The sequence below is a fragment of the Prorops nasuta genome, unplaced genomic scaffold, assembly GCF_024137725.1.
Source record: "Prorops nasuta isolate Cenicafe-Biocafe unplaced genomic scaffold, Cenicafe_Pnas_1.2 PNAS00006, whole genome shotgun sequence".
Lineage (NCBI taxonomy): Eukaryota > Metazoa > Arthropoda > Insecta > Hymenoptera > Bethylidae > Prorops > Prorops nasuta.
Genome location: NW_027116803.1, coordinates 7,116,705 through 7,133,598, shown reverse-complemented (window position 1 = coordinate 7,133,598; position 16,894 = coordinate 7,116,705). Strand labels below are relative to the sequence as shown.

Here is a 16,894-nt window from a genome sequence, read left to right as displayed (position 1 = left end):
TCCCTTAGCACTAACTGATATCGGTAAAATATTAACATTTTTCTTCATTGGTGTGAATCTTTACAAAAATTCTTGTACAAAATGTAAATCTCCGTTTTTTTCTTTTCATGTCGTTCACGTACAATAGGCAGAATATATTTGTCACCTTTTAAAAACTCTATTCGTATATATTAACAAGTGTGAATGAATTATTCTATCGCTTGTCGTTTTAGTGATATTCTATCTCAGAGCATAGGCAGAATATTTCGATGTGTTTTCCGTGAGGCCTGATATATCTATGAACACACGCATATTTCAAAAATGTGCCTGCTCAAGGAACTCATATATATATATATAGCTGTAAATGCCCTACTCTCCTTCCGTATTGTTGCCCCAAAGGGCCATGAAAATTATTATGCATTACATGTTAACAATAATTCTCGTATATGTGAACACACTTTACCATTTTATCGAGACGGAATTTAAGCGATTTTTTGTTGACTTTTCTTTCCTTCTTTCTTTCTTAAAATAATTCTCATAATATATCTACCGCATTTTTCAGCTTCTTAGATATAACATAGAGTACAGACGCAGGCACAAAACTGTAAAGTGTGCACATTAGTGAGATGAAATAATACTTTTCTCCTCTCTCTCTCTAATTCTCTTTATTTATTTATTTTTTTTTCTTATTTTCCATCGATCAGAACCCGGCATTGGTCGCCGGGAAAGCGAATCGCTCGATTAATCGATCGGTTGAATCGAACATCTACCGAATCACTTGTGTGCGACTCTACAAGGTCATCTTTATTTTTTAAATACTGTTCAACTTTCAAAAGGGCTATATATTTTTTGCAAGTTTTTCCATTCTCCTTCGGAACTTTCACTTGTTTCATTTTTACTTTATTATAATACTATATATTATTATATATATACAGCTTACTGTAAACGTATGGCTTGACGATTTAATTTCTTTTTTTATATTCAATTTCTGCATAGTTCAATTAATGATTACTCCGGGTGGAAAACCTATTGCCTCACAGAGCTTTCTCGTGAAAGTGGACGATGTGCAAATGCGTAAGGGTGGCTTTGTATCGGAGCTGTGTCGAACGATCAGACCGTTTTTCGACAAAAATCAGATAATGATTCTCCACTGATCCTTCGACGCAGTTCCGACGTAAAGTCCCCGTAACGCGTACGTCAAAAAAGGATTTTTTTTTACAAAAATTACGTTAAAAACTTAAGCCTCTCTGACCTCCAAAACCGAGTGTCTTGAAAATGGTCAGGTCGTTTCGCATTTCGGTTGAATAATTTAAGGTTGGGTTGACGCGTCGAGACTGCAATAAATTGGCGATGGGGATTGGTTGGTGAATTGTTGCAAGCTATATGTAACACACAGAGGCACTCGTTACGCTATGCGATGATGCAAAGCGAAGCAAAACAGGCAGGTCGAGCGAGCATAGTAGCGGCCATCCTCACAAGACACACGCTTCAATCCATTTCTTATAGTAAGGTCTATCTATCAATCTCGCGGTCACAAGGTTTACATTGGATCTCCCCTCGAAGAAAGCTCGTCGTCCCCTCGAAAGCCCTTCAAGGTCTTACGTAATTTTGCGTCATCTTATACCTTCATCGCGATGTCTCTGCCCTCGCGATTACTTTCTCTTTCTCTCTACCAGTCCCTTCCCCCCCCCCCCCTCCCCCCTCCCTTTCTCTTTTCATTTCGAAATCACTCACACTCCGATCATTCGATTCCTGAGAATCTTGTAAATACAAGTTTCGGTATGTACCGGTAATTATCAGATTATAAAAAGATTGGCCAAGTAACGTCGAATCATGCATGTGCATCGCATCGGTACATTTGTTCTTGAGAAAAGAGAGGAAATAAAAGCTAAATTTTACTAGAAGGCAGCTGGCTAAAATAGGGTCAAATTTCTGTATGATATATTACATCATCAACGACGTACCAATAAAATCAGTTTTATCGTTTTTTTAATGATTTCCTTATATCTTACTAATGATTTCTCTCGTTATTTTCATTCTCGATAGAATTATTAGATTTGGTTTAGTCTATCCCGAAACGTTTTAGCTGGAGCATTATTAAAAAACTTAGTTTTCAGCCCTTAATTAGGCGTATCAGAAAAATTACCATACTAATCAAATGGGCGGTGATATCCTATGCGCTTAATTAAGGATCAAGCATTGTTTTAAAAAGCAGTTGAAATTCTTTGATTTTTACTGGTTTAACACGTATACCTTCTCTTACTCTTCCCTTGCCTCCCTTCCTCAGCATTACTCTCTCTCTCTCTCTCTCTCTCTCTCTCTCTCTCTCACTCTCTCTATCTTTCTCTATCTATCTATCTATCTCTTTCTTTCTCTTTCTCTTTCTAGCTACATTTACCTGTCTGACTTTGATTCAGTTATTATAATAATTATATGCCTTACTATAAGGATTGGACTAAAGATTCTGTCTGTGTACTACTACTTTTTATTGGCCGAATTTTCGTCTAAATAAAAATCTCTGACTTCTCCTCACGATTAGATCTTATAGTATAATATACTGACGTTAAGCATGCTCGTATTCGTTTAGCATGTAGTGTGCGTGTGTGTTCTATGCGAAATTGTCTATGTATAGTCGGTCCAATAATAATGTTATTAACTAATAGTATAGAATGACGAGATCGATGTTGTCTATATAGCATTCGATAAACGAACATTTCACGTACCGATTATGCATTTTGATCTGGCACTTAGCACGTTTAATAATGCTTTTGGCTGCACGCTGCTCGTTTAAAATCATTATCAAACTGTGGGCATGGACGAGAGATAAAAGGTAAAGTATTATCAATTTATCAAAAATACTGTTATCATTTATTCTCTTCTCGCACTATCTCGACCATGCCCACTGTTATATATACAAGTAGCAACTTGGCTTTTCCATTCCAAGACAGAGGAGATAGAGCAAAAACTGCAGGCGCCAGACGAAAGGAGCGCGCTGCAACGATCGGTATATACATATATATATATATATTATAATAAAAAGAAATGGATAATTGGGAGAACCGCAATTCTCACTGACGTTGCTTGATATTAAAAGTTTTCTCATTTAATTTTTTCTCATTTTTGGTTCTGCTGTTTTTTTGTTTGTTTGTTTTTTTTTTAAGTTGACTAATACCGGACAGCAAACGATGCCAATTGTAAAAGAGCCCCAAACGAGTACTGACTTGTAACACGCACAAAACGTATAACCGACCGCAGGTAACTATTTAACGGAATTAATACTGTTATAGTCAATAATTATTATTACCTGCTCTCTCATCGAATCATTAATGACGTAATGCTCTCTCTGCCTGGTCTCACACACACACACACACACTCTTTCTCTATCTCTCCCCTCTCTCTCTATATTTCTCTCTCTTTTTCTACCTAACCCCCCCCCCCCCTGTTTTTATCAATTAAATTTCTATCCTTCTGTCTCTCTCTCTCTCTCTCTCTGTCTCTGACAAACGTCATTTTGATAAAAGTCTCCCTATATCAGTATACCATTATAATCTTCCGTTCACCATATCCAAGAATCAGCACCGCATCGCACTGCGCATGAAGCATCCGCACTCGAACCGCGAGCATGAAGAATAGAAACAACGATGAGAGTCCAGTCACGTGAAATTTGTAGAAAATAAGAAAAATCACTGTGGCTTGACAGTACAGCGGCAAAAATCAACGTGACTGGACTGACAAGGGGGGGGGGGGGGGGGAGGGGCAACTTTGATGGACTGGAATCCTGAGATAAGTCGAGGAGGATTCGCATCCACCGGAGTTGCGGTGCTGCTGCAGCAATGCGCTTTCTCCGAGATTGCTAAATTTTCTGTGAATTCTATTGATGATGTATATTTGCGCGTGTGTGTGCGCGTGAGACAGGCAGCTGCCCCTGTGCCAGCGGAACGCACTATCATGGGGTCAGCGAGCGTCCTCGGGGGAGGGCCCCACCTTGTCGTCGACGCATCCTCCACCCATCAGCAGCGTCCGGAGAACGCACTCGACGCTCTGCTAGACGAGCTGCAAACCTTCTCGAGGCCAAGTTCCAGCCTGAGCTGCGCCAGCACCGGACCCACCAGCGCCGTGGGGCCGGTCACGAGACCCCCGAACATCTCCAACATCGGCAGAAAGGGCAGCGTCGACTCTTCTTGCGGTCCTCTGATAGGCGAAGCGGCGCCACTGGCAGGAGGACTGCCTCCGGGTGCGGTTACCAACGCAGTGCCCGTGGGATCCAGTGGTACCCTTAGGAGACTCCACTCCTACCCATCGAGCTCCGACACCGACACCTCGCCGCCCATCGCGAGGATCCAAGTGTCCCAATTGGACGCCGCTCACGCGGCTGGCCCCGCGGCCCCCGTAGCGGGACAAAAGCCTCCGGTACCAGAGAGAAAAGCGGAACTTCTGCAGCTGGCCAGCGCCAAACGCGTGCCTCCACCCCCGCCGCCACGCACCAGCTCAAGGTCACCACTGGCCAGCCCCACCAGTCCTCAGCTGCCCCCCAGGAGCCACCCCAGTGGTGGTGGTACCAGCACCTTGCAGCAGCAGAACAACAACAATTCCACCCTGAGAAGACCAGCCGCTCGCGCAGGATCCTTGCCCGCTAAAGAAGGCAAGCCCCCGATGGCCCTACCACCGGAAGCCAACAACGCTCTCCCCTCCGAAGCCGCCCCCTGCAATAATGGCGGACCAGCTGCTCCGCACGTCAATTACCCGGTCAACAACTGCACTTCCGTCGTACTCTCCGCCAGCAACTCCAGCTCCTGCGAGAGCGTCAACTCTCAGGAGGGCGTGCAGAGCAAGAGGAGTCGTCAGGAACTGGATCAGCGGCACCAGGAGCTCCTGCGACAGCAGAAGGCGCTGCAGGAGCAGTTCGCCAGACTTCAGCAGCTGCAGAGGAACACAGCTGGTAGGACCACCGTGCCTCCGGCTCCTCCGGATCTCAAGAAGACCGGCTCCGAGAGCAACCTGCTGGCCAAAACTGGCTTCATCGGTCTGAGCACCGCCAGCTCCGGATCCTGGGCCAATTTGAATCTCAAGACCGCCGTCAGCGTGGACAATTCCAACATACCCAATTCCGCAGCCGAGGTGACCAACGGTGCCAACCCCATGACGACGATAGCGACCACCACAGCCAACTCTGACTCCATAGCCACCACCACCTCCACCATTATATCCGTCAGCAGTATTGCGGCTCCTGGAGCTACCACTACCAGCAAAATCTACGAAACTGACATCCTGTGACCGGGAAATCTTGCTTCCATTAGATCTGCTCTCAAAATCGTCGTCAAAGTAGCCAGTTAACACGCGAATAGCCAGAAAGCCAGCCCTGCTGCAGCATATCATAAAGTATATATAATGTATGTAGGGTGAGGCACTCGTGACACCCCAGAGCTATTAAAGAACGTAAATATTCGTTTATCCGTGTAACTCTGAGAAATATTTATTCTTTTCTCAAGACCTCGTTCATTGCTGATAAAATGGAGCTTCGCGAAGATGTACTGACGCATACAGTGAAAAAGTTTGTTTGTTGATTACTATGTCTTTGTGGTCTGGAACGTGTTAAATGCCTCACCCCTTATATATTATATTCGTCACTCGTAACTTTCATTAAGAAATCCAAGAGGAACGTTCGTTTATTGTTGTGAGAGAACGATCTCTTATTTGCTTGATCATGTAGAAATTTTATATAGATTTATATGGTAGATAATAAATGGACGAAACTTTATTTCGTAAAAGCGCATTTTCCTTGGGAATGTAGTCTATGCCGCATGTAGGGTATAACAATCATATTATTGGCAGCATTAATAAACGTAATAACAACAATATATCGAAGCGTATTGTTCAGATAAAACATGAATTTATATAGAATATACATACTTACTACGTTATTAAGAAACAGGAAAGGAAGGAAGCTTCCGATGTAACGCGTCCTCGGTTTTTAACTGTCGTAATTCACGGAACACTGTAGCTGTATCGAACTAATGTCTATCAATCGCAACGATCGACGTGTGAATTCTTTTTAACCCCCTCTCTCTCCTACAATAGAATCAAAGTCATCGGCGCGACAGAAATTTAATCACCGAGTCACAAAACGCGAACATACTTATATTCGTAAACTTTTCCATTATTGTATCGCAGCTATTATACATATATATTATACCATACACTAGGTCGATTTTTCACCCAACTTTTGTGCCAAAAAATGTATTCAATATCGCGGGCAGATCCTGTGTGACGTTAGGTGTTAATATAGGACTGTTACCCAATGATACAGTATATAGATAGACCTTTCTACGGTAGAATAAAATTAATACCTATTATAATAATATATAGTATATATTATATAAATAAATCTTATACATACGTATAAATATACGAAGGAGCATTTCTATATATTAAAAAAGTGCAGGATAGGGTATAGAAATATTACGCACGTGTAGCACATTACACACGGTTATTACCCGCAGAGGGGAAAAACAATTATAATAGTCTATATTAGAATACCGAAGCTGACCAAAGTGCGGCAGACGTACAAATAAACGGGACGAATAAAATGTGACGTTACCGATCCTCGTAAGTTTCACTGGACAAAGCATTGATGTTTCCAAAGTATGATCCATTCGTGTATGCGCAACTCGCTTTAGAAGAATTATTATATTATCGATATAAATGTATATATATATAATTTAGTATATATACGTACAGGGTGTATCGTAATAAACAGCGAACTTTGTTAAATGCTTGTTGATCAAATAAAGCGGTGGTATAACGTAATACCAAAATTGCACGAGATTTTTAAAATAGCTGATAAAGCGCGCGATAGACTGGAGAAAATTGTTCGTACGGCTGAGTAGGGCATTTCAATAGTGAGACAGTAAAGAGCAAAAAGTAGGGTCGTGTAAAAAATGAAGAAACGTTCAGCAAGGATACTAAAGAATGCGCATTTTGAATAGGAACGGAAATGAGCAATTTAAAGGCTAATAGCGGAATATATTAAAAACATTCGCTAACTCAAGAAAAACGGCAGAACAAGAAGAGTTAAATTTTGCTCAATATTCATTGACCCAAAATGCTGCGAGTGCTACTATACTTATTAGTAATCGCACCGGAGCACGGTGGCAGCGGATATAATTGCATACCAACAAGCTAATTTCAATTGTTCATCGTTAAATGATATTTTTTTCATATTAATGCGACCAGATTTTCGCACAATTCATTACGAGAATAGCAAAAGAGCAGCCTGTACGATATCTCATCCTGCAATTCCTGCTGCAGCATAATTTCCATTTTACTATATGCTAGTATAACTGTCAATTTTATAATAATGCACTGTCATTTCTATATTGTTATTAATTAAATAGGCTAACGATTTTTCGGCTCTAAGATTGTCATCACCTACTTTATCCATCCTCTTGAAATGTTCTCTACATTTTTAACAAAACTATCCCGTGAGTAATATTTGTAATATTTGAGAGTAATAATTCAATGCGGTTATTCCTTAAATTTTAGTTCTGTGAACAATTTTTTTCTGAATTATCTACATCAATTTTTATTAAATTTATGATCAATTACACAGACTTATTTTGCTTTTTCTAACTTTAATGAATATATAAATAAAAAATACATAAATATAGTAAAAGATTCGTAATTAAAATATATATACCGGCTATCTGATTACTTCCTGTAAACTCGAGAACCCCAGACAGAAAGGCCAGTTAGAGAAGAAATCCCTTATAGACTTTTTTAATATTGTCAATGTTTACGAAGTTGCATAGCAATATATTTAATCCAAAAAGCTGCGTAGATCATTATACAGCTTGCTAAATGTTAATAATATTAAAAAGATTTATTAGAATTTTTTGTACATATAACAATAATAAAAAATATACTAATAACTGTTTTTTTTATATTATTAATATTTTTCAAATTATATAAAAACACATTTTAATTTTAAACTCCTTTGGTCGATAGCCTGCCAACATTATTATATAATTTTTTAGATATAAACAATATTAAAAATAGTATGGAATCATTTTTTATGGATAATTATAATAGGCAATACAAAATCAGATTATTGTTTTTGGATTATTGATATGTATTAAGTTACGTAACGATATTTTTAGGAAGCATAGATTGTTATGCAATTCAGTAAATATCATTAATACAAAAATAATAACGAATTGTCTATATATATTACCTATTACAATGTCTGTAACAAATTATTCTACACTATTTTTAATATAGTACATATTTAGCGAGTTGCAAAAAATGGTTATAGATTATCGCCCTCACGAGTTTACACCTAAACGAATTTGTACGTAAATTGAAAAATTTTAAGCATATGACAAGAAGTTTGAGTTTTTTTATCATTATTATAATATAGACAAAAACTTCTTATATGTATATTTTCATTATTATTCATATTTATCAAAGTAGATAATAATTTATGCAGATACTTGGTATGTAACTCTAGACATATTTATAATATTAAAAAATTATAGCAATTTGCTTTTCAGAGTCGTCTTTCATGTATCTAGGCTTTTTGTATTAGCAGGAAATAATTACAAACCGTGTGTATATACTATGGTACTGAAACGCGTGGCAATGCTATAAAGCTGAAAGTGCAAAAATCTCATAGACTACTTTTTCTTAATTCTAGTAAAATCCTTGTGCAATATGATCATTTATTATGTACAAATCTAAATTAATTCCTGCATATTCTTTCTACACAAGTATTATTCTGCAAATTAAATAATGTTTTTCGGTTTCACCGAAAGAGAGAGAGAGAGAGAGAGAGAACTATACCTATGATAAAACTATTTATAAAATTATTACGAATTTTGCTTATTGCAGGCCTAATATACAATAGAATGATAGAAAAGTGTATTTAATTTTTAATCCGTTAAGCTTCTTTAATTGCAGGTTTTCTAGGATCCCGGAATTTTACAAATTATTCAATTACGCTTCTTTAATTGCCACTTCCACCGTGCAGCACGTCTCTAGGAAAAACAAAAGTAATTATAATAATAATAAGATTAATAGACATAAGACAAATGAGACAGTGATAAAGGTGTTAATTTGCGGATGCTTATCAAGTATTAATAACAACTAGATATACACACACGATTCTGGCAGGCTATATCTTTTTAGATCTTTTATTTTTATTTTTAGTCTTATTCGTTCACACTCGAATGTGTATTAAGTAATACAATTCTAATGATCGTAATTACACCGCTCATCATCATTGAACTTGTATAAAGCTAATTATACATCGGAATACTTTTATTTAAAATTTAATATAGTACAGGAAAAATTATTTGTTGGACTTCACGGAACAGAATAGCGCTACAAACATTAGCACTATAAAGTGGGAGAATATTCTTTAATCACACGATTAGGTTTTTTACCAAGATTCAATAATCATTCAAATAAATGTTTCCCGACGATTCTGTACGCCAAATCGAATTGACTTGTTACATTTGTAAATGTTTGTAAGTATTACCGTATAATAAAATAATCGAATTATAATCATCGAACTCTATGTACATTTTTTTCTTATACCCCTCATTAAGATTTAAATGGAAAATTTTAGAATTCATTAAGTACAATTCTAAATAATTACAAACAAGTAATAAAATTGTTATCATCAGAAGCAACAGGTATATTATCTGTTAAAATTCTAATTACATTTCACTTTTAGGGGGTTCAATGAAATGTTGTTTCATAATTCCTTTGTTTACATTTTCCTTTTCCTTTTTCAATTCATGATAAGCTTCTAAAGCTCTCCTAAGTTTCATTTTTAATGTTGCTTGAGTTTCTATATAATAATTCAATAATACAAACTGATCTGATTGGTCTATCGTACTTTCTGGCCTATCATTCGGATGAATTAAATAAAATAGTTTTACAAGATCAGTAGTCTCTTCAATTTTACAATGCTCTAATGTGTCTAAAAGCAAATTATCCAAATCCTTATTCCATATCAAATAAAAAACAAATGGGCCAAAGTGTCTTGTACTTCTAAGGTCATTATAATGTTTGTAAGCATTAATATGATCATACAATGATTTCGCTACTCTTTGGTAATCAGGATCATCTGGGTCAAATTGCATACAAGCACGATCCATTAAAAATTCATATTCCCGGCGTTTTAAAAGATTCTGAAATCAATAGCTATATTATTTTATATGTAAATAAAATATAAATGACTATAAAATAAAACTTTTAATATTACCATTAAATATTCTCCGTCAAACATTTTAGGTGAGATATATTCCTTGCCCTTTGTAGGAAAGTAAATTTGGTTCATACGAGATCTTTCATCCCACTTTGCTTGCCTCAATGTACCATTTGGTTCTCTCACAACAATAATTCGTTGTTTGTTTGAAACATTATAAGTTATATCTGTAAATACGAAACGAGAAGCTTCATATCCTTGCATTTCAGGATCTTTATTAAGTATTTCATTTATTTCTTTTCTTGCTTTCACAACTGGTGGCATCTGCAGGCGTTTTTCAATAAATATTTTTGAATTTTCCAAAGCATTTTGCAAGCTTTTATCAGTCATAAACCTGTATTCTGAGGCACCTACTGGTGTCCCATCTTTACGCCTTCTGGTCACTTTTACTAGATCTACTCGTGTCACATTTCTCAATAATTTCTGAACTTCTTCTTTGAAAAAAAATGGTGCTGGATCTCTTTCCAAATCTACAAAAATACAAGCAAATAAGGACATAAAAAATATCTAAAAATTTGTCACCTTTACCTGTTGACGTTATACTTGAAGAAAATTTCCGAGATTTAGATAAAGAAGTGCCAAATCTACATTGAACAAGTTTACGTACAGAGTGAGGAAGCATGATACTTAGTAAACTATTTAGATACAGAGCAGTTGGCAGTAAAAACAAGGTTATGGAATATAAATTAGGTTATCAAAGGGACAGTAGGGTCGAATGACTCGAATGTTCGATAGATAAAATTGAAGTTGGTCGCATGGAGAGGAGGAGGAGATCAACCGATCGCGATCAGAGTGTTCAGACTGGATCAGGATCAGACAGACCAGCAGAATGACCAGACCAGAAGAGACTTCAGATATTATTATTGTTTATTTAGATTTAAGTTCACCCCTCTAGACAATCTTCCAAGAAAGTGATTCAATGCAACTGATTTAAAGTACAATAAAAATCTTATTCTTCTGGAAGAATTCTATATTATATACAGTATAAACGTTTCAATTGTACAGTGCACACATCTCCGTCTTCCGCTTTCCTTATAATTTATAACCTCTTCATTCGAACATGCTGCTACCGGCTGCTACTGGCTACGTTCAATGTGGTTCAATGGTACATAGGGAGGGTGTATGCCACTGTATGCTATGGTACATACATACAACATGGTTGTATACACACATATACATACAATGTATTACCGACTTGCCCGCTTGCATAAGCATGGTAGATTAGTTTTAATTTCTCTCGTACAACGGCGCCAGCTGCTGGGTGTTTTAATGCTTGAAGTTGATAGTTGATAGTGTTGCGGGTTGCCACCGTTGCCACTAAATTGAGGAAAGTGTGAATATACAACGCACGTAATTGGCATTGACAATATTCACGATTTTTGAAGTTATTACATTGTGTTTTAAAAGGTATTTTAATTATAAATTGGGGAAAATACAAATTTACAATGAAAGTACTAGGAACCAACAATATTCATGAACTTATAAATTATTTTACTGTATTTCAAATGATTTTTTTATTACAAATTAGGAAACGTACGAATACACAACACATGCACTAAGCACTGACAATATAAACGACTTTATTTGAGGTTATTACAGTGTATTTTGATAAATTATTTAATTAAAAATTGAGAAAAGCACAAAAACACATCACATGCACATCACAAGCACACCACACGCACTACACACTATATTCACGACTTTTCGAATTACTTTACTGTATTTTAAAAGATTTTTTAATTATAAATTGCGCAAAGTACGAATTCACAACACGTGCACTAGGCATTGACGATTTTCATGAGTTTTGAAATAATTTCATTGTATTTTAAAAGAATTTTAAATTATAAATTGTAGAAAGTACGAATTCACAACACATGCACTACGCACTGACAATATTCACCACTTTTGAATTTATTAGAGTGTATTTTGATAAATTTGTTTGTCAAAAATTGAGAAAAGCACGAATTCCCAGCACATGCACAGCTCGCGTACCAGGCACTGACGTTTTTCACGATTATTTGTTCTATTTCACTGTATTTTGGGATAATTTTGGATTCTGAATGGAGAGAAGCACGAATTTCGCTGAATTTGTTGAGGAAAAAGCGTGGAAAGTGCAGCGGAGCGCGCGAAAAGTGAGAAAAAGTGAAAAGGGCCCGGTCCGGCCCTGGTGGCCGTTCGAATCAGCGAAATTCGTGCTACTCTCCATTCAGAATCCAAAATTATCCCAAAATACAGTGAAATAGACCAAATAATCGTGAAAAACGTCAGTGACTGGTACGCGAGCCGTGCTTGTGCTAGGAATTCGTGCCTTTCTCAATTTTTGACAAACAAATTTATCAAAATACACTCTATAATAAACTCAAAAGTGGTGAATATTGTCAGTGCATAATGCGTGTGATGTGTTTGTATTGTATATGAAGTTTAAAATAAGGCTATTTAATACGATTGCATACAACGTGCTCCCGAGAAGAGAAACTTTTCTGTTACTATTTTTTTTGAAATTTTAACTTTTGCCAAGATAAAAGTAAAAACTTGCCTAACATTTGGATTGCACTAATTCTTTTAATTCAAATATTTTATTTTGCTATATTAATTACGCTAGAAGATTTATGTACTTGCCGCCTTTTTTTAGAATCGAAGTTTGGTTTTGGTGGGATGTATTTGTATTGTATCAACGCAATATATCACTGTAACTGTAAAATATTATATTTAATAATAAAAAATAATTATTTTACTAAAGTCGTTCTTAACATAACACATAAGAAGTTACATACATATGGTGTTATAAAAGTTTATTTAACATAATGATCATTCATGCTTCATTATTATAATTCAAAACAATACTAAATACATATAACCTCATTATCAATAACAGTAAACAAAGCTGTGAAAGTAAAAAATGAGTTGGCAGTGCAGCAGTAGAAATATGACGTCAATGCGACTAACTTCAGGGCGAAGACATCCATCGAAGAATGAAGGAGAAGGAGAAGAATCGTAATATTTCAATATATATATATATAGACAACACGGAGAATGAAATCTGTGGATTGCATGAACCGATTTTAATGTTCGAGGTTTCATTCGAAAGCTCTTTGAAAACCTTCTTAAGATAAGCTATGGTTAAATCATGACAATGCTTAATTCACAGAGATATGTCGATTTAGAAATTGGGACGGCTAAACTTGCTGTATAAGTTACACGGTAGCGCTCGACTATACATATATATATATATATATATATATGTACTTGCCGTCGAGACACTACCGTGTCTCTTAATTTGTAATTTTTATTGCAATAATATATAAGGAAAAATTAATTGATACAGCGTGCTATTATATTTAGTATTAAAAAAATTGAATGTGGAATGTCACGAATAATTTGTCAGAGTGTGTGTGTGCGAATATTTTTTAAAAACTGCGTTCATGAAAGACTTAAAGTTGTAAGATAAATTTCGTGTACTTTGCATCACAAGGTGCGGATTATTCCGTACAATATACGCATGAGATGATAATACACTCATATATAAACAATATTTACCGAAGATAAGTCTTGTTAAAGACTCCATCGTGCTTCTGTAAGTAGGTGTGCAGAAAACTCGAACAAAATGCTGATTATGTTAGATAAAATCAGTACAGATTTTCCTGTGGTTACCTTAACTACACCTCTGCTTTTACTAAATCTCAATCGAAAGATTAAAACTATGTTAATTCCTTCGATATAAGTAGCTAATACAAACGAATGCTTATTATTAGTATAATAGTGATAAAGTGATTGGTTTTTGAAAATAATTAAAATATATTAATAACATCAGTTTAGATGTGTAAGTATTGATCAGTCTGTAATTATTATTTAACAATGATCCATAATTTAAGAATATTTCCTATTACAACGAACATGTATAACTGCAATGGCTATCGATCAAATGTCTATGTGTTTAAATCTTATATGTTTAGGAGCGAATTATATGATTGCGAAAAATTTAGTTAAATAATTAGTTCGTGAGACTAACTAATTTACAAATTTCTTTCATTTCCTTCTTACAAGACGTCTTTATAATGATATTGATTGTTCAATACATATTAGTTGAATTTTTTCTGTATCAGAGAAACGCCCTTTTTAGTTGTACAGTACACATTGTGAAAACGTAAAAAAATATCTAACAGAGAGCCACACCAATCATTTGGTCATTTTGGCCAATCCCATACCAATACATATTATTTTTACATTAAATTAACATATTTCGCATACAATGTGTAGTGCATACGATAACATTTAATCAAATGTAGAAATACTTTTAATAAGTAATCTAAAATTCATTTATATCAAAAAGTACATGTATAGTGATCGAAATCTAAAACTATTTTTATAACATATGTATTGTGTTCCAATCTTTAGTGTGAGTTTTTTTATTAATTTACATGTATATGTATAAATTTCACTCAAGTATATTTTTTGAAGATAATTAGCGATTATTTACTTGATTATTTTCTAAATAAAATAAAATTTTGTATCCAGTATTTTATATTACTTGAAACGTCAATAATTTTGTCCACTGTGCTGAGTAAGAATTCGGACACCCGATCTAAGATCTACCACTTCGGGACTTGGAAACCGCAGCTGTCTCCAAGAGTTTGACAGGCCTTATCTTTTTACCCACTACTGTCGTAAAAACAAAGGCGTTCCAGAGTCACCGAAGATTCTAGAGAACTTTAATGTACTTTGCAAAATCTTCATAAAACTCTGTTACCAATATATATACACCTCCGCGCAAATTACAGAAGAAGAACACACATCTGGTAAAAATATAAACCCTGTTGTAGTACTCATCAGAATTTCAGAGTTATTATTTCACATTTTGTTTCGTAAGTATGTCGTCTAAGCCAACTTTCTACAAAATAACTGAGTAATTTGTTTGTTGGATAAGTTATACCTTGCTATATATATAAAGAAACAAATTTAAAGAAGAAAAATCTATGGTTATATTTCAGAAGTATCAAAATATCTAAATTTTTTTCTATACGTTTATTAAGGGCTGACCTGAGAATTTTTAGACGTTCTTTTATCAGAGAGAAAGTAATTTAACATTTTTTATCACTATATATTACAAAGTTACGAATGTAGAATTCGAGTTTCTATATGAGTCTGACTGTTTCCCCTTTCTGCCTATGCATCCCTTAATCTCTCCTGTCTTCGCATGTTCTCTTTTCTATCCATCCATAAATTTCTGTCTCCATCGGTCATTTCCCCAAAGCTATTATGAAAATGCCCCAACGTATGAAACGCATCAGCATTCTAGACATGATCAAATTACTGGTCTAGGATATAATCGAGACATGATTAGGCGGATGGACGATGATGAATACGAATAAATAAGCGAAATATTTAAGGCATTGGGAATTTTCATTAACTATTTCGATAGCATGTCGTTAACTTTTGATTAGCATAAGGCTATTAGTAGACTACTAAGAAGACTATAGATTATCACTTTTATGGTATTTCTGTCACTTTCATTCAGTCAGTATTTCAAGCTTTTCTACTAAGAGGTATAAGATAAGCTGTTGTTGAAAAATATTAAAGACAAAGAAAAATTTAATCTTTCTCATGAAGGTAATAACGATGAATTGGATGAATTTATTGTTTATTCTATAAATAGGCGATTAACGTTATTATAATTACGTTTAGGACTAGTGCATTCGCGTAAACACACACAATAATAATTCATAAGTTAAACATTTTTATTTGTTAATTTAGAATATATTGGATACTATTTTGGTGAAATTTGTTAATAAACTGTAGCCTGTTATATTATTCACGTAAATACTGTATGTATACACGCATCAACCCTATTATGGGCTGTTTAAACTTTACACAAACGTAACACAAGCTATACAAATGGACTCCAAATACTGAACGTTCGCGAATCGAGGAGCGCAGTCATGATAACATTATTATTGAAAATTGATCGTGTAAAAAAGGAGGAAAGAGAAAATTGTGCATAAAATGGAAAGTTAAACGATACATCGGATGAGTTCACAAAAGTAATAAAAGAGAATCGTATGCATATATACATATGTATATATATATTAGTAAACTCTCTATGTAGAAGCGAAGGACGAATGTTTGTTCAGTGACATCCTTATATTTAACAAGAAGACTGCATTTTACGGACGAAAAATGTAATCATTTTGTTTTATATTAGTTTCTAAAATGTTTATTCTTACAAAGAGTATGAAATATTAATAAATGTAATTTTTACAATGCTCTTCAATTTGTTTTTAATTTTAAGATTTCTATATTAGAAGTGGGAGATTTAGATATTTTGATAAGGGACAGAACTCCTAGATTAACTAATATAAAGGGGTCGTGTACAATGAAAGCTTTTAATTGATAACAGGTTACACCTGGTAATATTAAATGGGTAGAGAAATGGATGGATCAATAAGTTCACCTATAAATCAACAGATAGATGAAATTATAACACCTAGATTTGTATTCTTTTGGAATGAATATGTGTAAAAGTCTGTGTAACATAAATCCTTTTTCACATATACCCTATGGTATATCCCTTCTAAATCATGTCATTGAACACGCACAATAGATTAAAACCTATTTTCAACGTAGGTTCGATTAAATTTTTGATTGGAT

General features: G+C 35.1%; 3 protein-coding genes across 19 annotated transcripts in view; 2 read left to right on the top strand and 1 right to left on the bottom strand.

Moving 5' to 3' along the window:
* LOC136774499 (uncharacterized) overlaps window positions 1-9,072 on the top strand; it is a 59,376-nt gene extending 50,304 nt beyond the window's left edge. For 11 of the 17 annotated variants that reach the window (XM_066728832.1, XM_066728830.1, XM_066728829.1 and 8 more), the window contains one exon: window positions 3,895-7,383. In XM_066728832.1, the coding sequence (XP_066584929.1) occupies window positions 3,895-5,253 (1,359 nt within the window). In that variant the 3' untranslated portion in view covers window positions 5,254-7,383. Of the gene's footprint in view, window positions 1-3,140; window positions 3,235-3,894; window positions 7,384-8,934 lie in introns of those variants that run through there. The other 6 variants (XM_066728844.1, XM_066728842.1, XM_066728843.1 and 3 more) reach the window with 6 other exon arrangements.
* A 66-nt stretch (window positions 9,073-9,138) lies between these two features.
* On the bottom strand, window positions 9,139-11,437 carry mRpS22 (mitochondrial ribosomal protein S22). The gene is made up of 3 exons (XM_066728846.1): window positions 10,778-11,437; window positions 10,247-10,719; window positions 9,139-10,172 (listed from the first exon to the last, which is right to left on the bottom strand). The coding sequence occupies exons 1-3, from the start codon at window positions 10,869-10,871 to the stop codon at window positions 9,696-9,698; spliced, it is 1,044 nt and encodes a 347-aa protein (XP_066584943.1). The 5' UTR covers window positions 10,872-11,437; the 3' UTR covers window positions 9,139-9,695.
* Window positions 11,438-13,901: 2,464 nt separating this feature from the next.
* LOC136774001 (diuretic hormone receptor-like) overlaps window positions 13,902-16,894 on the top strand; it is a 65,995-nt gene continuing 63,002 nt past the window's right edge. Inside the window, exon 1 of the mRNA XM_066728014.1 lies at window positions 13,902-14,069. The gene's annotated coding sequence lies outside the window, so the exon portion shown is untranslated. The remainder of the gene's footprint in view (window positions 14,070-16,894) is intronic.